Source organism: Rhinoraja longicauda, chromosome 16 (genome assembly GCF_053455715.1).
Source record: "Rhinoraja longicauda isolate Sanriku21f chromosome 16, sRhiLon1.1, whole genome shotgun sequence".
Taxonomy (NCBI): domain Eukaryota; kingdom Metazoa; phylum Chordata; class Chondrichthyes; order Rajiformes; family Arhynchobatidae; genus Rhinoraja; species Rhinoraja longicauda.
Window position 1 is genome coordinate 9601706 of NC_135968.1, and position 22435 is coordinate 9624140.

The 22435-nt window shown below is 47.3% G+C and overlaps 1 protein-coding gene across 1 annotated transcript in view; it reads right to left on the reverse strand.

The window, feature by feature from the left end:
- pcdh15b (protocadherin-related 15b) overlaps positions 1-22435 on the reverse strand; it is a 1128636-nt gene that overhangs the window by 306912 nt on the left and 799289 nt on the right. The window contains exons 17-18 of the mRNA XM_078413191.1: positions 7885-8078; positions 2464-2596 (exon numbers count right to left, since the gene is read on the reverse strand). Of these exons, the coding sequence (XP_078269317.1) occupies positions 2464-2596; positions 7885-8078 (327 nt within the window). The remainder of the gene's footprint in view (positions 1-2463; positions 2597-7884; positions 8079-22435) is intronic.

Here is a 22435-nt window from a genome sequence, read left to right on the forward strand (position 1 = left end):
ATTTTCTATGTTTCTATGTTTCTATCCATAGATGCCGCCTGCCCCGTTGAGTTAATCCAGCATTTTGTGTCTATCTTTGATGAAGACAATCATGGCTCTCAGGTCTGGAATAAATCCAGTATTATTCACATTGATTCACCAACATGCATTCCATTCTGTGGTGGCCCTCAGCCATCTACAGAACAGCACAAAGCAATCCCAGAGCACGACAGGCATCATTTGTCATGAGACCGGCATAAATAACTGTGTTTTTGCTCTTCCTGAGTTTCAAGCAAAATGACATCTAAGATTGCCAGAATAACATGGAACCTGCAGATACTCAAGAGCCAAAGATGTTTAAAGAAGGATCCTGGCCCGGAACGTCACCTACCCACGTTCTCCAGAGATAATGCCTGACCCACTGAGTTACATCAGCTTGACTTTGTGTCTTTCAAGATTGACACAATAGGCAATAGACAATAGGTGCAGGAGGAGGCCATTCGGCCCTTCGAGCCAGCACCGCCATTCAATGTGATCATGGCTGATCATTCTCAATCAGTACCCCGTTCCTGCCTTCTCCCCATACCCCCTGACTCCGCTATCCTTAAGAGCTCTATCCAGCTCTCTCTTGAATGCATTCAGAGAATTGGCCTCCATTGCCTTCTGAGGCAGAGAATTCCACAGATTCACAACTCTCTGACTGAAAATGTTTTTCCTCATCTCAGTTCTAAATGGCCTACCCCTTATTCATATGCATTCAAGAATGCAGATAAAGGCAAACCTGGAATTGAGGATTGGGAACAAATGCACAAAGCCTTTTTTTTTCCAGCACTGCAGATGTGTAGATCTGTTATTGCTATCTGAGTGGAAAGCAACCGAGAGACCTCCGGAACAAATCCAGAAACTCGACTGACTATTTCTGACCCTAAATCTCACCCGCGACAAATTAACTAATATAATTCCCTGAACAAAGCTCCATTCGAAAGTCGCCCGTGAAATAATAAGGTTTAGGGTTGGAGATACAACATGGAAACAGGCCCTTCGGCCACCAGGTCCATGATGAGCATCGATCACTGGTTTATACTAGTTCTGTACTATCCCACTTTCTCATCCACTCCCGGCACACTAGAGACAATTCACAGAGGCCAATTAACCTCAATTTGAGATACCAGCTATCAAGGCAGATGTGTATAGCAATTAATTCTACCCTCGCACAAAGCATGGAATAGTCTTCACCCTACTATAGTTATTCAACCAGACGCAACCAAATTTAAGGCAGCTCTTCTTCTCTAAGAAGCCCTTCTTGCTTAAGTCCATACTCCGCCACCTCCAGTTTAAATTCCATTTGGAATATTTTGGAGGACCAAGAACCAAGGACCTCCAAACCCCCACCACTTTGGGATGTGGGAGAAAACTGGGGCTATGGAGGGCGTGCAGCGTAGGTTCACTAGGTTAATTCCCGGAATGGCGGGACTGTCATATGTTGAAAGGCTGGAGCGATTGGGCTTGTATACACTGGAATTTAGAAGGATGAGGGGGGATCTTATTGAAACATATAAGATAATTAGGGGATTGGACACATTAGAGGCAGGAAACATGTTCCCAATGTTGGGGGAGTCCAGAACAAGGGGCCACAGTTTAAGAATAAGGGGTAGGCCATTTAGAACGGAGATGAGGAAGAACTTTTTCAGTCAGAGAGTGGTGAAGGTGTGGAATTCTCTGCCTCAGAAGGCAGTGGAGGCCAGTTCGTTGGATGCTTTCAAGAGAGAGCTGGATAGAGCTCTTAAGGATAGCGGAATGAGGGGGTATGGGGAGAAGGCAGGAACGGGGTACTGATTGAGAGTGATCAGCCATGATCGCATTGAATGGCGGTGCTGGCTCGAAGGGCTGAATGGCCTACTCCTGCACCTATTGTCTATTGTCTATTGTCTATTGAGACCCACAGGACACAGGGAGAACGTGCAAACTCCACACAGCCAGCATCCCAGGTCAGGATCGAACCCGGGTCTCCGACGCTGTGAGGCAGCGGCTCCACCAGCTGTGTGGGTTTGCCGCCCCTCGGCAGGAGGTTTTGTTACTTTGAAATAGATGTCTCTGTGAAACGTCAGGAGAAACATGTTTTAATAGCACTAGTCTCTCAGCATTAGACTTCAGAGATGACGTCGAAACAGGCCCTTCGAGCCACCGAGTCCGCACCGACCAGCGATCCCCGCACAGTAACACTATCCCACACACACTAGGGACAATTTTACGTTTACACCAAGCCAATTAACCTACAAGCCTGTACGCCTTTGGACAGCGGGAGGAAACCAAAGATCTCGGAGAAAACCCACGCAGGTCACGGGGAGAACGCACAAACTCTGTACAGACGGCGCCCGCAGTCGGGATCGAACCCGCGGTCTCTGGCGCTGCGATCGCTGTGAGGCAGCAACTCTGCCGCTGCGCCACCGTGCCGCCCACAAAGCATCGGAGAGGCGCAATTACCTTCAAATTCAGCAGAACTGCTCCCCTTCTCATTGCTTCGCTCACTTCAAAGTTGTACATCATCTGTGGAAACCTTGGTGGACTCTGGTTGTTTGGAGGCAGAACCTCGATATAGACAGTGGTGATAGAACTTCTGTAAAGAGACCAAAATTGCATTATCGCAGTCCGTTTGAAAGGCACTTTAAAAGCACAGCCTCAAACCCATTGTTGAATATAGTGGCCAAACAATACGATACGATAGAACTTCATTTATTCCAGGAGGGTTGTTGATGTGCCAACATCAAACATAAAACACAAAGTCCATAAAGCATGAAATTAAAGTGAGGAGTGGAAAGGATTGGGGATGTGAAAAGATTAGGGAGGGGGAGCCAGTCTACCCCATGACAGAACAATAGTTAAACAATTAGCGTCTTTGTATAAAATAAAAGATAAGGCACAAAATGCTGGAGCAACTCAGCGGGACAGGCAGCATCTCTGGAGGGAAGGGATGGGTGACGTTTCAGGTCACGACCCTTCTTCAGACTGAGAGTCAGGGGAGAGGGGGATTAGCGATATAGACGGGTAAGGTGGTATGTTGGCATTCATAGCGAGGGGATTTGAGTATAGGAGCAGGGAGGTTCTGCTGCAGTTGTACAGGGCATTGGTGAGACCACACCTGGAGTATTGCGTACAGTTTTGGTCTCCTAATCTGAGGAAAGACATTCTTGCCATAGAGGGAGTACAGAGAAGGTTCACCAGATTGATTCCTGGGATGGCAGGACTTTCATATGAAGAAAGACTGGATAGACTCGGCTTGTACTCGCTGGAATTTAGAAGATTGAGGGGGGATCTTATAGAAACTTACAAAATTCTTAAGGGGTTGGACAGGCTAGATGCAGGAAGATTGTTCCCGATGTTGGGGAAGTCCAGAACAAGGGGTCACAGTTTAAGGATAAGGGGGAAGTCTTTTAGGACCGAGATGAGAAAGTTTTTTTCACACAGAGAGTGGTGAATCTGTGGAATTCTCTGCCACAGAAGGTAGTTGAGGCCAGTTCATTGGCCATATTTAACAGGGAGTTAGATGTGGCCCTTGTGGCTAAAGGGATCAGGGGGTATGGAGAGAAGGCAGGTACGGGATACTGAGTTGGATGATCAGCCATGATCATATTGAATGGCAGTGCAGGCTCGAAGGGCCGAATGGCCTACTCCTACACCTATTTCCTATGTTTCTATGTTTCTATGAAAACAACAGATCAAAGCGGATGGTGATAAGGAAATGTAAAATGGTTCATTGTTTGCTGAGGGGAAGGTGATAACGCGGCATACAATCAGTAATATATAATCAGCAGGGCAGTAGAACAGACACCACCTGTAGATGGAGAACGTGGATGGGGGAGGGACGGAAATTAAGGCTTATTCTACATTTTTTCTTATCATTATGCGTTTTGACCGGTCTTCTATATATCTAGACGCTGAATGCGGAAGGGTCTCGACCCGAAACGTCACTCATTCCTTCCAGAGATGCTGCCTTGCCCGCTGAGTTACTGCAGCATTTTACAATACAATACAATACAATATATCTTTATTGTCATTGTACAGGGAGGGGTACAACGAGATTGGGAATGCACCTCCCATACGATGCAATAATTTAATTAATTTAAACAACAACAACAACCCAACGAAACAAATTGTAACAGTATTAAGACAGAATAAAGTGCAAGTAGATCCCTCCTGGAATAAATGAAGTTCTATCGTGTCGTATTGCACTTGTGTCCATCTTCGGTGTAAACCAGCATCTGCAGTTCCTTCCAACACGTTTTGTATAAAATAACTTCTCCGTCTATTTTTAAGAAAGTGCCAAAACCTATTTTAAAGAGATAAGTGCTTCCACTTAAATATAGAAACAATGAACTGCAGATGCAGGGTTTTACAAAACAAGGACTCAAAGTGCTGGAGTAACTCAGCGGGTCAGACAGCGCCTCTGTAAAACATGGATGGGTGACGTTTCGGAATGGGACCCTTCTTCAGAGTGAAAAGAAAGCTGGGAAGAGACTGAACTGTGAAAAAGCTCACCCAGTCCTCTTCCCCCACCCCCCGACTCTGCAGTCTGAAGAAAGGGCCCCAACCTGAAACGTTACCCATCCACGTTCACCAGAGATGCTGCCTGATCGCTGAGTTAATCCAGCACTTTGTGGCCTTTTTTCCCCCCCACTTAAATATATCAATGTCTTAATTTTGTACCAACATGCTGTGGTAATTCTAGTTCATGTTGTCAAAAATAAATCAGTTGTGGGAAGACTTTCATGAAATGACTTGAAGCAAATTAAGATATTGGCAAGCTTGAAAGGGTTCAGAGAAGATTTATGAGGATGTTGCCAGGACTAGAGGGTCTGATCTACAGGGAGAGGTTGAGTTGGCTGGGTCTCTATTCCTTGGAGCGCAGGAGGATGAGGGGTGATCTTAGAGAGGCGTATAAAATCATGAGAGGAATAAATCGGTTAGATGCACAGAGTCTCTTGCCCAGAGTAGGGGATCGAGGACCAGATGACGTAGGTTCAAGGTGAAGGGGAAAAGATTTAATAGGAATCTGAGGGGTAACGTTTTCACACAAAGTGTGGTGGATGTTTGGAACAAGTTGCCAGAGGAGGCAGTTGAGGCTGGGACTGTCCCAACGTTTATGAAACAGTTAGACAGGTACATGGATAGGACAAGTTTGGAGGGATATGGACCAAACGCAGGCAGGTGGGACTAGTGCAGCTGGGACATGTTGACCGGTGTGGGCAAGTTGAGCCACCTTTCCTTTCCTTATTCAGCCTTGTCCAAACTGCCATAAATTTTCATACTTTTCTCGATATTAGCAGGTCCCCCAGGTCTGAGGTGAAAATGATTGGCCTGATAATTGTCAGTGTGTTCTTAAAAGTATTTTATCACACCGCATCACTAAGAAGTGATCCCCGCTATATTTGTATAAGAAAATAACTGCAGATGCTGGTACAAATAGAAGGTGTTTATTCACAAAATGCTGGAGTAACTCAGCAGGTCAGGCAGCATCTCGGGAGAGAAGGAATGGGTGACGTTTCGGGTTGAGAGCCTTCCTCAGACTGATGTCAGGGGGGCGGGACAAAGGAAGGATATAGGTGGAGACAGGAAGATAGAGGGAGAATAAGAAAATAACTGCAGATGCTGGTACAAATCGATTTATTCACAAAATGCTGGAGTAACTCAGCAGGTCAGGCAGCATAGAGGGAGATCTGGGAAGGAGGACGGGAAGGGAGGGACAGAGGAACTATCTAAAGTTGGAGAAGTCGACGTTCATACCACTGGGCTGCAAGCTGCCCAGGCGAAATATGAGGTGCTGTTCCTCCAATTTCCGGTGGGCCTCACTATGACACTGGAGGAGGCCCATGACAGAAAGGTCAGACTGGGAATGGGAGGGGGAGTTGAAGTGCTCGGCCACCGGGAGATCAGTTTGGCCAACGCAGACTGAGCGCAGGTGTTGGGCGAAGCGATCGCCGAGCCTGCGCTTGGTTTCGCCGATGTAAATAAGTTGACGTCTAGAGCAGTGGATGCAATAGATGAGGTTGGAGGAGGTGCAGGTGAACCTCTGTCTCACCTGGAAAGACTATATTTGTTGTCCTCTCAAGCCAGAGTCAGTGACTCGAGCTGAGACTGCAGGTGAGCAGTCCCTACCGTTAACTCGGGTTTAGTCATCAACTCGGTGAAAGACGCTCTTTGGTCAGCCCGAGCTTTGTTGACCTCCCAGCGGAGCGGGCTGTCCGTCGGGGAATGTTGCCGATTGGCCCGCTGCAGACTGCAGGAGTACGTGCTGAGGGACGCACTGAAGCTCGGTGCAGCCAACGCCAGGGCTCTGTGGGGGAGGACCACAGTCTAGGGTCCTTCCGCTGCTGGACATGGGGGGGGGCAGGGTGTGGTGGAGAGAGACGCCCCTCCAAATAAGAGAAGGGATTCCACGCCAGTGGGCCACATGAGTGGCAAGGGTGGGGGGTAATCTGGTGTAATGGTGTATTGAATGTCGGCTGGAGTTTTGGAAGGAACATATAGTATAAGAAAATAACTGCAGATGCTGGTACAAATCGAAGGTATTTATTCACAAAGTGCTGGAGTAACTCAGGTCAGGCAGCATGTTGGAAAGAACATGTTTTGTATATATTTATTTCTTGAATAAAGTATTTTTTTAGTTTTTTAAAAAATAGCGAAGGTTTAATGCTGTCATTTATATTTACAAGTTTACACGCCCTTGTAAAATGGAAACTGCTTCAAACAGGCACTAAACCTGGAGTGCTTTGCTTCGTAAATCATTTCAAACATTTACCATTCTTTTGAGGTGCAGACACTATCGCACATATATCTTCTGAAATTTCCTTTGCATATTTTACTGGCTTTAAAATGATCACTTCAGAAGATATTCATTATTTAAGTTGTTTTTTTAAGTCCATATTTCACGAGCTGTTTATTGAGAGGGAAGTCCTCACGTTGCACCATGAGAGGAATCTTAACACTTCTCAAGGCTGCACGAAGACGCGGCCTCACAGCGCCAGGGATCTGGGCTCAATCCTGACCTCGGGTGCTGTCTGCGTGGAGTTTGTGCGCGTGTGTTTACTCCGGGTGGCCGCGTGGGTTTCCTCCGGGCGCCCCGGTTTCCACCCACGTCCCAAAGACGTGTGGGTCTCTAGGTTAACTGGCCTCTGCAAAACTGCCCTTTGAGTGTAGGGAGTCAATGCGAAAGTGGGATAATGTCGATGACGCTCAGAAGAAGGGCCACAAAACTCGGGAGTAAATCAGCGGGTCAGAAAGTATCCCCTCAGAGAAGGAATAGGTGACGTTTCGGGTCGAGACCCTTCTTCAAACTAGTCAGAATGGGTGATCTAAGCTCAGCATAGACTCAGTGGCCTGAAGGCCCTGCTTTTTATTTTCCCTTCCTTCCTCTGCTTTTTTTTTTCCCTCCCTCCCTCCCTCCCTCCCTCCCTCCCTCCCTCCCTCCCTCCCTCCCTCCCTCCCTCCCTCCCTCCCTCCCTCCCTCCCTCCCTCCCTCCCTCCCTCCCTCCCTCCCTCCCTCCATCCCGTCCGTCCGTCCATCCATCCATCCATCCATCCATCCATCCATCCATCCATCCATCCATCCATCCATCCATCCATCCATCCATCCATCCATCCATCTATCTATCTATCTATCTATCTATCTATCTATCTATCTATCTATCTATCTATCTATCTATCTATCTATCTATCTATCTGTCTGTCTATCTATCTATCTATCTCTCTGTCCGTCTGTCCGTCTGTCTGTCTGCCTTCTGTCTGTCTGACTCTCTCTCTCTCTTTCTTCCTTTTTCTTTCATTCTCTCTTTCCTCAATGGTGACTGTGAAGAGTCCTCTCAGTAAACCACGCTGGGTGGTGTTTGCACTTTCTCAGGAGAGACCTACCTCTGTTGATCTGGACGAGCATTATCCCGGGCTTTGACAGTCAGCGTGTAGGTCTGCCCAACGTTCAGACTAACTCCCGGAGCAACAGTGATCAGTCCACTGCTGTTGCCGATCACAAAGTCCCCTCGGTCCCCGGTCACAATGTCATAAACAATTTGTCCGTTCTTGTGTTCATCGGCATCCGACGCAGAAAGCTGAAATTCAGGAAATATCAAAGAGGTTTTAGATTTTACCAGCTCTCCAAAGATTTTCTTTTTCATTTTTGCAGCACCAGCGAGGCCAGCTTCAACAGCCGATCCCAAAATGCCCTCCATACCAGCTTGGCGGCACAGTGGCGCAACTGGTAGAGCTGCTGCCTCGCAGAGCCAGAGGTCCCGGGTTCAATCCTGACCCCAGCTGCTGTCCGTGTGGAGTTTGCATGTCCTCCGTGAAGTGTGCCCGCGTGGGTTTCCTGCGGGTGCTACGGTTTCCTCCCACATCCCCAAAACCTGTGGATTTGCAGGTTAAAACCCTTTGTAAATTGCCCCTGGTGTGTAGGGAATGAATAAGAGGGATATTTAGTGCAAATGGGCGATCGATGGTCGGCATGGTGCATTTCTAAAGCAAAATAAAAAAAACAATACTGGGACTGAAACAGAGCAGAATTCCAGAAACAGTCATATAACTAGAATATACCTAGAAAATCAATTTTCATCACTAAACTACACAAAACTGCAGAAGAGGTTTGAACCCAATGAGGGTTGCTGGGCCCGCAGGAGAGGTTTGGACCCAACGGTCGTTTATCTTAAAATGGACACCAAGTGCTGGCGTAAATCAGCGGGTCAGGCAGCATACGATACGATACGATATGATATGATAGAACCTTATTTATCCCAGGAGGAAAATTGGTCTGCCAATAAAACAGTACAAGATCACTGCCTCAAAGTGTCCCTCAAAGACTTGGACATCAACCTCAGCACTTGGGAGTCTCTTGCTCTGGACCGTCCAACCTGGGGTAGCAAGCTCACCACAGGAGCCCGTGCAGCAGAGAACAGGCGCACTGCAGAGGCCCAGAGGAAACGCAAGGCCCGGGCTACCTCCACTTCCACTGCAGCACCCATCCACTTGTGTCCTACGTGTGGGCGTGCTTTCCGGGCCCGGATTGGCCTCACCAGTCACTCCCGGACCCACAGTCACAAATCCTCCAACTGAAAGTGAAGTAATGGTCATCTTCAAACCCGAAGGACGAACAACAACATGAAATTAAAGTGACAAGTGGAAAGTCCAGGGTTAGAGATGTGCAAAGATTGAAGGGGGGGTGGGGGGGTGGTGGGGGTCAGTCTACCCCACGACAGAAGGGGGAGGAGTTGTACAGTTTGATAGCCACCGGGGAAAAGGATCTCCTGTGGCATTCTGTGCTGCATCTTGGTGGAACCAGTCTGTAGCCAAGCATCTCTGTGGAGAACGTGGATATGTGACGTTCCATGTCGAAGTCTGAAGAAAGCTCCCAAGCCAAAACATCACCTATCCGTGCCTGACCCCGCTGAGATACTCCAGCACTTTGTGCTCTTTTTTTTGGTATACCAGCATCTGCGGTTCCTTGTTTCTACGGTACGTATGCGACTCGGCTGATAGAGTTTGTGGACAATGGTGACCATCACCCTCTCTTCCCCCCCCCCCCCCATCCTCCAAGGACTGGTCAATGGCACCACCATTAACTATCAAGGATAGGAGATCAGCCACATTCTTGTAGGTAGTAAACATTATCTGGCAGGTTCCTAGTGTTAATGTTGGAATCACAGATAAATAAATACCACCAATATGCCTGGCAAGGAAATGAATATCGAGCCTTTCGCCATCGCACTCCCAGTTTCCATGAGAGTGAGGGTCTAGGACTAGAGGTCATAGCCTCAGAATTAAAGGACGTCCCCTTAGGAAGAAGACGAGGAGTAATTTCTTCAGTCAGAGGGTGGTGAACCTGTGGAATTATTTGCCGCAGAAGGCTGTGGAGGACAAGTCAATGGACATTTTTAAGGCAGGGATAGATAGATTCTTGATGAGTACGGGTGTCAGGGGTTGTGGGGAGAAGGCAGGAGAATGGGGTTAGGAGGGGAGAGATAGATCAGCCGTGATTGAATGGTGGAGTAGATTTGATGGGCCGAGTGGCCTAATTCTGCTCCTGCCACTCGTGATCTCATGGCACAAAATTGACAAGGTTCTGAGCAACAATTTTTATACTTCTGGATCCAAATATAGTTACCAACTTCACAACACGGTCCATGATAATGATTCTTGTTACGGGCTGCAGATGCGGACATTATAATAATATGCTGGAAAATCTCGCTTCGACACGGAACCATTATTTGCATAGATATTTGAATTTGAATCTGTAGTCAGATTGAACAAAAATGAAATGGGATGGATGCAATTGAGAACTTCAATCAATTTGTAGTTAGTTGTGTGGAGTCATGGAGTCAAACAGCACTGAAACGGGTCCTTGTCGACCATCAAAAGCCATCCATCTATATACTAAAACTCTCGATTGTTATCTTGTTTGTGACTGAACTTCAGCCGAAACGGTACACGATAGCGTGACAATTTTAGGGCCCACCTTACTCACCGTTGTCACTTTAGTGATAATGCAAGTAGTTTTATTGAAATCGGTCTTATATTTTTTTAAGTTATTCACATTTTAAAGTTTAAACGGAGGGGAGCTGGAGGAAGTGGGAAGGGGGAGTGGGGGAGAAGGGAGAGGGGAAGGGGGGTTGAGGAGAGAGGGGAGGGGTGGGGGGGGAGGAGAGGGTGCTGCACCAATGCAGGAGAGGTTTGGGCCCAACGGGTCCACTTGGTCTAGTATGAAATAAAACTCCATTAATCTCGGCATTCGTGGTGTAAGGCTAGCACATTTTCCTGACTATTGAGCATTATTTTACTAAAGGGCCTGTCCCATTGAGGCGATTTTAAGGTGACTGCAGGCGACTAGGCTGTCGCCGAACGTTCGCCGGGGTCTCGCGGGCATGATCGTGAGGAGTCTTCAATGAATCATAGCTGATAGAAATTTCTCGGCGACAGCTGGCTTGTCGCCAGGTATCGTAGGTTATTGCGGGCGCTGTCTGTCGCATGCTGTCCCCAGGTTTGCCAGGTTGTCGCAGATGCATTTAGAAGTGCGTAATGTTAAATTAAGAAAAGGCATTTGAAGATACCAGAAGATAGTTTTGTTGAACCAATTTATTTACCGTCAGGACATTTGACAGGTAGGTTGGAGGGGACAGTTTGACGGTCAGGCAAGCGTGGGAATTTCGCGATGTTTCCGAAGACGGTGTAACCTCTTAGCCAGGCGCTAGTTTCACAAAAAAAGTAACTTGGATCGACCTGACTCGGCATTATCGTGGTCATTGTCGTAGGGTAAAAGGAAATTTTACGATCTGCTACGACTTTGACAGTCGCCGGCAGTCGCCTTAAAAATTGTGTAACTGAGACAGGCCCTTAATACTCCCACACACTTTAATGGACTTTTATAAAAGACTAGACCAAGTGGACCCGTTGGGTCCAAACCTCTCCTGCATTGGTGCAGCACCCTCTCCTCCCCCCCCTCCCCTCTCCCTCCTCCCCCTCCCTCCCTCCCCTCCCCCTCCCCATCCCCCCACTCTCTCTCCCTCCACCCCCTCTCTCCCTCCACTCCCCTCCCTCCATCCCCCCCTCCCTCCCTAGGAGATAGATTTAAATTTTAAAATGTGAATAACTTAAAAAATATAACACCGATTTCAATGAAACTTCTTCTATTAGCACCAAAGGGACGACGGTGAGTAAGGTGGGCCTAAAATTGTTGTGCTATCGTGTACCGTTATGGCTGTAGTTCAGGAACAAACAACCAAACAAACAAACAAACAAACAATCAAGAGTTTTAGTATATAGACTAGACCAAGTGGACCCGTTGGGCCCACAACTCATTGGGTTGCCATTGTGATGTGGGGGAAAAAAATCACACTTTTTTCTTTAAAATAAATGGATTAAAAAAAATAAGAAGAAGAAATCTCAATGAAAATCGCGATTTTTATTTAACATGGTGTTTTTTTCTGCATTGGTCTAGCACCCTCCCCTTCCTCACTCCATCCACTCAACCCCTCTTCTTCCCACCCACTCACCCCTTCCCCTCCCACCCCCCAGTCACCCACTCCATCTCCCCTTATCCCCCCCTCCATACTTAGGGGTTCTCCGGCTGAAGGAGGTTGAGTGTTAAGACCCGAAACGTCACCGAATGTCACCCGTGGGGATGCAGGAGGAAACTCCCGGAGCACCCGGAGAAAGCAACACTCGGTCACGGGGAGAACGTGCAAACTCCGTCCAGCCAACACCCGTAGTCAGGATCGAACCCGGGCCTCTGGAGCTTTTAGGCAGCAAATCTACCGCTGCGCCACCCTCTTGTGGTCTTTGCCAGAGCTGAGATGAGGAAAAACTTTTTCAGTCAGAGAGTTGTGAATCTGTGGAATTCTCTGCCTCAGAAGGCAGTGGAGGCCAATTCTCTGAATGCATTCAAGAGAGAGCTGGATAGAGCTCTTAAGGATAGCAGAGTCAGGGGGTATGGGGAGAAGGCGGGAACGGGGTACTGATTGAGAATGATCAGCCATGATCACATTGAATGGCGGTGCTGGCTCGAAGGGCCGAATGGCCTCCTCCTGCACCTATTGTCTATTGTCTATTGTCAAGCTGAGATGTGTTATGATCGGATACGGTGCATAGATAACCATGTTACAAAAGACATGACAGAACAGCAAGGGTAACAATGAGAGAGCAGAACACTGTGAAGAAAGAAACAGGATTTACATAGCAGGTTAATGGGCTTTCATCAGCCTGTGATATTAGCAGTGCACATCTCTCCTGACCTGCTTGGGACTTGCATTCTCGGCTTCTGTTTCATATTTATAGCTTTTTAAAATGTTCCTAATTGCATTAACTTTCATTCTAGGTTAACCATTAAATATCAAATCAAGGGCTCAAGCCTGAAGAAGGTTCCTAACCTCAAGTCAAGTCAAGTCAAGTTTATTTGTCACGTGCACATACACGACGTGCAGTGAAATGAAAGTGGCAATGCCTGCGGATTGTGCAAAAAAAATAAATTACAGTTACAGCATATAAATTAAAGTTAATACAGAAAAGAAAAATGTAGTCCCTGGAGTTATAATAGTTAACAGTCCTGATGGCCTGTGGGAAGAAACTCCGTCTCATCCTCTCCGTTTTCACAGCGTGACAGCGGAGGCGTTTGCCTGACCGTAGCATCTGGAACAGTCCGTTGCTGGGGTGGCAGGGGTCCCTCATAATCTTGCTTGCTCTGGATCTACACCTCCTGATGTATAGGTCCTGCAGGGGGGCGAGTGTAGTTCCCATGGTGCGTTCTGCCGAACGCACTACTCTCTGCAGGGCCTTCCTGTCCTGGGCAGAGCTGTTCCCAAACCAGACTGTGATGTTGCCGGACAGGATGCTCTCTACAGCCCAAGAGTAGAAGCATTGAAGGATCCTCAGAGACACTCTGAAATTCCTCAGCTGTCTGAGGTGGTAAAGGCGCTGCTTTGCCTTACCCACCAGTGCGGCAATGTGCGTTGTCCATGTCAGATCCTCTGTGATGCGGACTCCCAGGTATTTAAAGCTGCTCACCCTATCCACAGTAGACCCATTTATTTCCAGTGGCGTGTACGTCTTTGGATGTTGAGCCTTTCTAAAGTACACAATCAGCTCCTCAGTTTTTTTGACATTCAAGAGGAGGCTATTGTCCTGACACACCTGAAACATCGCCCATCCATGTTCCTCAGAGATGCCGCCTGACCTGCTAAGCCCGACTTGAGCAGTTTACGACCTTTTGGGTAAACCAGCATCTGCAGTTCTTTACTTCTAAATATCACAACTAGTCCATCTGTCTGACTGCCCATAAACACAAAGTGCTGGAGTAACACAGCAGGTCAGGCAGCTGGAGTAACTCTGCGGGTCGGACAACGTTCCTGGAGAAAAGGAATAGGTGATGTTTCCGGTCGAGACCCATCTTCAGACTGAGAGTCAGGGGTAAGGGAAAAACGAGATATAGAGAGATATAGACGGTGATATAATAATAATAATAATAATAATAATAATAATAATAATAATGCATTACATTTATATAGCGCTTTTCAAACACTCAAAGACGCTTTACAGGGATTTAGAGAACATAGGGAAGTGAATAAAGAGATAAATAAGTAAACAAACAGAGAAAGGAGACAGAAGGTGAGGTGACCTTCAGTGGTTGAAGGCAGTACTGAACAGGTGAGACTTCAGCGATGTTTTGAATGTGGTGAGTGAGGAGGAGTCTCTGACGGTTTGGGGTAGAGATATAGAGAGATATAGAGCATATGAAAGAAAGATATGCAAAAAAAGGTAACGATGACACAGGCCATTGTTAGCCGTGGGGCTAAGTGAAAACGAGTTACAGACAATGAGACTCAACGACTGGTAAACTAAAACAACTTGGAGGGATCATCTCTGGAGAAAAAATATCGCTTTGGGTCGGAACCCCACTTTCGACGGCCTAATTCCACTTCTGTGAAACTTCTGAATATCCAATCTTGTCGTTAAATATTAATAGCCAGAACTTCAATCATCTCCAGTCACAATTTATATAACTCTCATTTCCTGGAATTCAATCAAAATGATGGACAGGGCACTGTCGTGCGAGCTAACGCCAATCACTTGACATGTTGCAAACTTTAAATTCTCATCCATAATCCTGCAAGTATCGAAGTCTCAGTCAGGCAGACACAAAATGCTGGAGTAACTGTCTCAGCGGGACAGGCAGCCTCTCCGGAGGGAAGGAATGGGCGGCGAGACCCTTCTTCAGACTGATGTCAGGGGAGTGGGCGGGACAGAGATAGAATGTAGTCAATAGACAATAGGTGCAGGAGTAGGCCATTCAGCCCAGCACCGCCATTCAATGTGATCATGGCTGATCATTCTCAATCAGTACCCCGTTCCTGCCTTCTCCCCATACCCCTTGACTCCGCTATCCTTAAGAGCTCTATCCAGCTCTCCCTTGAATGCATTCAGAGAATTGGCCTCCACTGCCTTCTGAGGCAGAGAATTCCACAGATTCACAACTCTCGGACTGAAAAACGTTTTCCTCATCTCAGTTCTAAATGGCCTACCCCTTATTCTTAAACTGTGGCCCCTTGTTCTGGACTCCCCCAACATTGGGAACATGTTTCCTGCCTCTAACGTGTCCAACCCTTAATAATCTTATACGTTTCGATAAGATCTCCTCTCATCCTTCTAAATTCCAGTGTAGACAAGCCTAGTCGCTCCAGTCTTTCAACATATGATAGTCCCGCCATTCCGGGAACTGAAGAAGGGTCTCGACCCGAAACATCACCCATTCCTTCTCTCCTGAGATGCTGCCTGACTTGCTGAGTTACCCAGCATTTTGTGAATAAATAACGTCATAAATGATAGGAGCAGAATTAGACCATTTGGCCCATCCAGTCTACTCCGCCATTCAATCATGGCTGGACTATCTTTCCCTCTCAACCCCATTCTCCTTGTTGAGTGAGATTTTGCCTTCCTGACTGCTTTCTGAAATGGAAAAGTCTGTGGTTTCATTCCTCGGCAGCAGTGGGCTCTCGACATCTTTATTGAGGCAGTCAATTTTTTCAATTACAATTTTAATTAAACAGGCTTAGGTAATAAAATGAACTTCAAACATTCACTGGGTTATGGAATAATGGAATTTTGGGTTACAAAACTCACGTCTGAAATGTCACCAAACTAGATGCTCTCCAGAGGTGCTGCCTAACACACTGAGTTACTGCAGGACCTATTGAGTTCTTTTGTTGCTTGTACCTACAAAGTCAGGGTGTCATTCGTTACGGGGTGGAAAGGCAGGAGAATGGGATTGAGAGAATAAAAGGACGTATGTTTAGAAAGGAAATGAGGAGGATTTTTTTTTCATCAGAGGGTGGTGAACCTGTGGAATTCATTGCCACAGACGGCAGTGGAGACCAAGTCATTGGGTATGTTGAAGGCAGAGATAGATAGCTTCTTGATTAGTAAGGGTGTCAGGGTTTGTGGGGAGAAGGCAGGAGAATGGGGTTGAGAGGGAGAGATAGAACAGCCATGATTGATGACGGAGTAGGCTTGATGGGCCGAATGGCCCAATTCTGCTCCTATGTATGAAGGTCATGGAAACTCACATCACTGTATTCCACAGTTTTTATTGAATACATAATAAAATCTCTGGGCATACATTTATAGAAATCCAGATACCAGGTCAGCTTTGTACATGAAACATCTACCAGCCTTTCCATAGTGAACTGTCATGTTCACAGTTTATCTGAATCAGTAAATTTCCAATCATGAAAGATTCTGCTTCTCACATAACCGCCAGGCATTTTTTTTGCACGATTTAGAATTGAGTGGTTTCTTCAATACCTGTGCCAAGCTCATCTGAAAGTGTGGGGAAGAGCATTGATGTAGTTTAGTTTAGTTTAGTTTAGAGATACAGCGCGGAAACAGGCCCTTTGGCCCACTGAGTCCGCACCGACCAGCGATCCCCGGACATTAACACCATTCCACACACACCCTAGGGACAATTTACATTTCTACCAAGACAATTTCTACAAGCCATTCGGCCCAATTAACCTTCAACCCTGTACGTCTTTGGAGTGTGGGAGGAAAGCGAAGATCTCGGGGAAAACCCACGCGGTCACAGGGAGAACGTACAAACTCTGTACAGACAGCGCCCGTAGTCAGGATCGAACCCGGGTCTCTGGCGTTGCAAGTGCTGTAAAGCAGCAACTTTGCCGCTGTGCCACCGTGCCACCCTTGTCGGTCTGAGTGGTTTCAGCCATTCCACATTTCTGATCAAAGTTTAACTTTTTGAAATAAATGTCAGAACTCGTCTCAGTTTAGCTTAGAGGTACAGCAGGGAAGCACGCCCCCCTCGACCCACCGAGTCCACTCCGACTCTCGGTCACCCGTCCACACCAGTTCCATGTTAATCCCACTTTCTCATCCACTCCCCATACATTTGGGACAATTGGGAGAGGTTAGTTCACCGACAAACAGGCACATCTCCGGGACGTGGGAGGAAACCGGAGCACCCGGAGAAAACTAACGCGGCCGCAGGGAGAGGTTGCAAACTCCACAATGACAGCATCCGGGGTCAGGATCGAACCCGGGTCTCTGGCGCTGTGAGGCAGCAGTTCTTCCAGCAGTGCCTGTGCGCTTACCAGTTCTGGAAGTATATATGTTTGATTTTGGGGTAGGCCATTGAATAAGGGGTAGGCCATTTAGAACGGAGATGAGGAAAAACTTTTTCAGTCAGAGAGTTGTGAATCAGTGGAATTCTCTGCCTCAGAGGGCAGTGGAGGCCAATTCTCTGAATGCATTCAAGAGAGAGCTAGATAGAGCTCTTAAGGATAGCGGAGTCAGGGGGTATGGGGAGAAGGCAGGAACGGGGTACTGATTGAGAATGATCAGCCATGATCACATTGAATGGCGGTGCTGGCTCGAAGGGCCGAATGGCCTCCTCCTGCACCTATTGTCTATTGTCTATTGTCTATTTTAGATTTTGCACTTGCCATTCGAAAAAGGAGGTGAGGGCTAAAACCCATCACTCAGCAATACCTCGTGGGCAATAGAGAATAATCGAGTCCGAAGAAGGGTTTCGACCCGAAACTTCACCCGTTCCTTCTCTCCAGAGACGCTGCCTGTCCCTCTGAGTTACTCCAGCATTTGGTGTCTATCTTCCGTTTAAACCAGCATCTGCATTTCCTTCCCACACAGGAGAATGATTTACTGTTGCCCAATGTGTCTTCTCTATGCCTAATAATTTAATAAGGAGGTATGGATGCAAAACCTCCCTCCTCCCTTAGATGCGGGGAAAACTTGCCAAGGGTATCGCAGCCTATAATCACAGTCACATCTGGATCGTAATACTGGTTGACTGCAAGCAGATGGCAATGTGTAAATACTATGTTGAGCTGGATAGTTAGTCAGGGATCCATAACATCCTGACAGGATTAAAGATGCATTTCTGCACACTATTTACAATGGCTTTTGTCATAATGTGCAAGAGATGTAGATCATTTCCTTTTCCCTAATGGTGTGTTTATGTCTCATAAGTCTTTGGGGTGTATGGACAGAGCAAACTATTCATTGCCAAATGCATTATCTCAATGACACCGTACTTTTTTTTGCACTAGTGCCAGTGCCAGGGTACTGTTGACTCAAAGCTCCAGAACTTGGGACAGATTACGGAGATGTCTTAAGAACAGCGCACATTATCGTCATTATTCACAAGCTGGCATATGAAGGTAGATAAATTTTGGAGTGCAGGAGGCTGAGGTGTGATCTTATGGAGGTGTCCAAAATCATGAGGGGAATTATAGGGTGAGGAAGTCTTTTACCCAGAGTAGAAGCCAATCAACCTACAAGCCACAAGCCTGTACGTCTTTGAAATGGGGGAAGAAACCGGAGCACCCGGAGAAATCCCACGCAGGTCACGGGGAGAACGTACCAACTCCGTACAGACGGAACCCGTAGTCAGAATCGAACCTGTGTTTTCTGGCAATGTAAGGCAGCAGCTCTACTGCCGCGCCACTGTGCCACCCTTGTTCTAGGTTGAATTTAGCTTAGTTTATTGTCACCTGTACCGAGGCACAGTGAAAAGCTTTTGTTGCGTGCTAACCAGTCGGAGGAAAGACAACACGTGATTATAATCGATCCATTCACAGTGCATGATAAGGGAATAATGTTTAGCGCAAGGTAAAGCCGGCAAAGTACGATCAAGGATAGTCCAAGGGTCATCAAACAGGTAGATAGTAGTTCGGCACTGCTCTCTGGTTGGTGGTAGGATGGTTCAGTTGCCTGATAACAGCTTCTGGCTGCTCATTCTGATCAAATCATTTAACACATTGGAACCCGTGGGGAAAGTTGTTGTTACTGTTATTACTGTTATCAATTTGCTTTAATTTTCACAGGAAGGTGCAGTACAATCCATCGAGTTTACACCGACTCTTTGCTGGAGCTACCAGCAAATTCCACTCCACTGACCTTTTCACAATGCCTTGAATTTTATTTTTTTCCTTTCAAGTATTTTGCCAGTTTTGCTTGGAAAGCCACAATTGAGTCCACTTCAAAAACCTTTTCATGCAACGAGTTTCAGATCTAAAATTAGATTCTCTTTACAAAAACCGAGATACACTGATTTTTGTGTGTTTTTTTTTTCTTTCTCTCTCTCTCTCTCTCTCTCTCTCTCTCTCTCTCTCTCTCTCTCTCTCTCTCTCTCTCTCTCTCTCTCTCTCTCTCTCTCTCTCTCTCTCTCTCTCTCTCTCTCTCTCTCTCTCCCTCTCCCCCTCTCCCCCTCTCCCTCCCCCTCCCCCTCCCTCTCTCTCTCTCTCTCTCTCTCTCTCTCCCTCTCTGGAGGCCAATTCTCTGAATGCATTCAATAATAATAATAATATTCATTTATTGTCATTGCAACGAGTACAACGAAATTAAAAAACAGCCAATCCTGACGGTGCGTACAAACATATATGCAATAAATGCAAAAACAAATAAATACATAAATACAATTAAATTAAGTACAAGATTTTTTAACGGTGTTGCCTAGTGCACAGGTAGTGTTCAGTTCTCGTATGGCCCTGGGGTAAAAACTGTTCTTAAGTCTGTTTGTTCGGGATTTGATTGACCTGAAACGTCGACCAGAGGGCAGATGAACAAACAGACGGTGGCCGGGGTGGGATGGATCTTTTATTATTTTGCCTGCTCTACTGAGGCAGCGCAGGCTGAACAGGTGCTCCAGGGAGGGCAGTGAGCAGCCGATGATTTTCTGGGCCGTCGTGATGACCCTCTGAAGGGCCTTCCTGTCCTTTTCTGAGCAGCTGGCATACCATGTGGTTATACAGTATGCCAGCACACTCTCGATGGAGCAGCGATAGAAGGACAACATGAGCTTCTCCTGCAGGTTGGTTTTCCTGAGGATCCTCAGGAAGTGGAGTCTCTGCTGTGCCTTCTTTACTGTGGTGATGGTGTTGGTAGACCAGGTGAGATCCTCTGCGATGTGCGTACCCAGGAACCTGAAAGCTGGTACCCTTTCCACGCAGACCCCATTGATGTAGAGTGGGTCGTAATCTCCACTGGTTTTTCTAAAGTCAATTATAAGTTCCTTTGTTTTGGAGGAGTTCAGGACCAGATTGTTCACTGAACACCATGCTGCCAGCCTTTGGATTTCATCCCTATAGGCTGTCTCATCTCCTTCTGAGATAAGTCCAACCACAGTCGTGTCATCCGCGAACTTGATGATGGTGTTGGTGGGATGGGTGGGGGCGCAGTCGTGAGTGTAGAGGGAGTAAAGGATGGGGCTCAACACACAGCCCTGTGGTGAGCCGGTGCTCAGTGTAATGGTGGAGGAGAGGTGAGGGCCTATTTTGACTGTCTGGGGGCGGTTGGTCAGGAAGTCCTTGATCCATTTGCAGATGGTTAGGGAAAATCCAAGGTCGGAAAGTTTGGTGACCAGTCTGCTCGGGATGACCGTGTTAAAGGCAGAGCTGAAGTCGAGAAAGAGCATCCTCACATAGCTCCCCTGGTGTTCAAGGTGGGTCAGTGCAGTGTGAAGAGCAGTGTCGATGGCATCCCCTGTAGACCTATTTGCTCTGTAGGCAAACTGGTATGGGTCGAAGGTGGGTGGGAGGCTGGCTTTGATGTGCTGCAGGACCAGTCTCTCGAAGCACTTTGTGATGACCGGTGTGAGTGCTACCGGACGGTAGTCGTTAAGACCGCTGATGACAGGCTTTTTCGGCAGTGGGATGATTATGGCGGACTTCAGGCAGGGAGGGATGGTGGATTTTAAAAGGGACAGGTTGAAGATTTTTGTGAAGACCTCAGATAATTGGTCTGCACATTCCCTCAGCACTCTGCCCGTCACACCATCGGGGCCTGCAGCTTTCCTGGGATTCACTGCTCTGAGCACTCGCTTAACGTCATACTCCTGCACAGTGAAGGTGTTGCTCTCAGGTGCTGGAGAGGGTGTAATGTCTGCCACTGTAGCTTTCACCTCGAAACGAGCAAAGAAACAGTTAAGTTCCTCAGCCAACGAGGCGTCGCCGTCGGCAGTCGTGCGGTTGCTGGTCTTGTAATTGGTGATGTGCTGGATGCCTTGCCATACCCGCCGTGGGTCATTGTTGGAAAAGTGGTCCTCAATCTTCCTCTTGTAGGACGCTTTGGCATCCTTGATGCCTCTCTTCAGGTTGGTTCTAGCAGCACTGTATAGAGCTCTGTCACTAGACCTGAAGGCGGTGTTACGGTCCTTGAGGAGAGACCTGACATCCTTTGTCATCCAGGGTTTTTGATTGGGGTACAACCGGATGCGTTTGTCGACGGTGACATTGTCAACGCAGTTTTTGATGTAGCAAAGTACAGTTGATGTGTACTCCTCCAAGTCCTGATCCTCAAAAATATCCCAGTTGGTCCTTTCGAAGCAATCCTGCAGCTGCGAGGAAGCTCCTTCAGGCCATGTCTTCACAGTCTTTATGGTGACTGGAGCTTTCCTCCTGAGTGGGGTGTATGCTGGGGTTAGGAATATGGACAGGTGATCTGACTGCCCCAGGTGTGGTAGTGGTGCTGACCTGAACCCCTTCTTAATATTTGAGTAAACCTTGTCTAGTGTGTTTTTCCCCCTGGTAGCACATCTTATGTGTTGTTCAAGTTTCGGGAGAACTGACTTTAGGTCTGCATGGTTGAAGTCCCCGGCTATGATGTGGGCTGCTTCTGGATATGTGCTCTGTTGTGAGTTTATTGCACCTAGCAGGTAGCCTAAAGCTGTGCTAGCGTTAGCATTCGGTGGGATGTAGACTGCTGTTACTATAACCCCTGTAAATTCGCGAGGAAGGTAAAAAGGCCTGCATTTAACTGTTAGGGACTCCAGATCAGGAGAACAGTGGCTATCTATGGTTTGGATATTAGTGCACCAGCTGTTGTGCACATAAATGCATAACCCCCCCCCCTTGCTCTTACCGGAGTCGATGTTTCTGTCCCAACGAAACGCTGTGCGCCCGGCTAGCTCAATGGCTCCGTCTGGGATAAGTGGATGAAGCCATGTCTCTGTTACTAAGAGAATGCAACAGTCCTCCACGAGTTTGTTTGCTGATATCTGTAGTTTAAGTTCGTCCATTTTGTTGATGATGGATCTGGCGTTGGTGAGGAACATGCTAGGTAGCGGTGGTTTGTGTGGCTGTCTCTTTAGCTTGGCAAGTATACCGGACCGGCATCCTCGCTTTTGCTTCCTGTTTCTCCTCCGTCTGCGACGCCTGTTCGCGCCGACAACTATCCACGGAGCGCCCGGTGTCCTGGCTATCTCTTCCGGTATATTTCGCGGGTGTGGAAATTCGCGCACAAGGTCCCGATTGCACTGGAATCCGATGATCAGAAGGTCCTTTCGGTTGTAGGTAGGATTTGCCTGATTTTCCTGGTTTGAATGACTAAATTTGACTAACAGACATAACACAGATAACACACATAAAACGCACCGAAAGGGAGAGCTGTGAGCCGCTGCGTC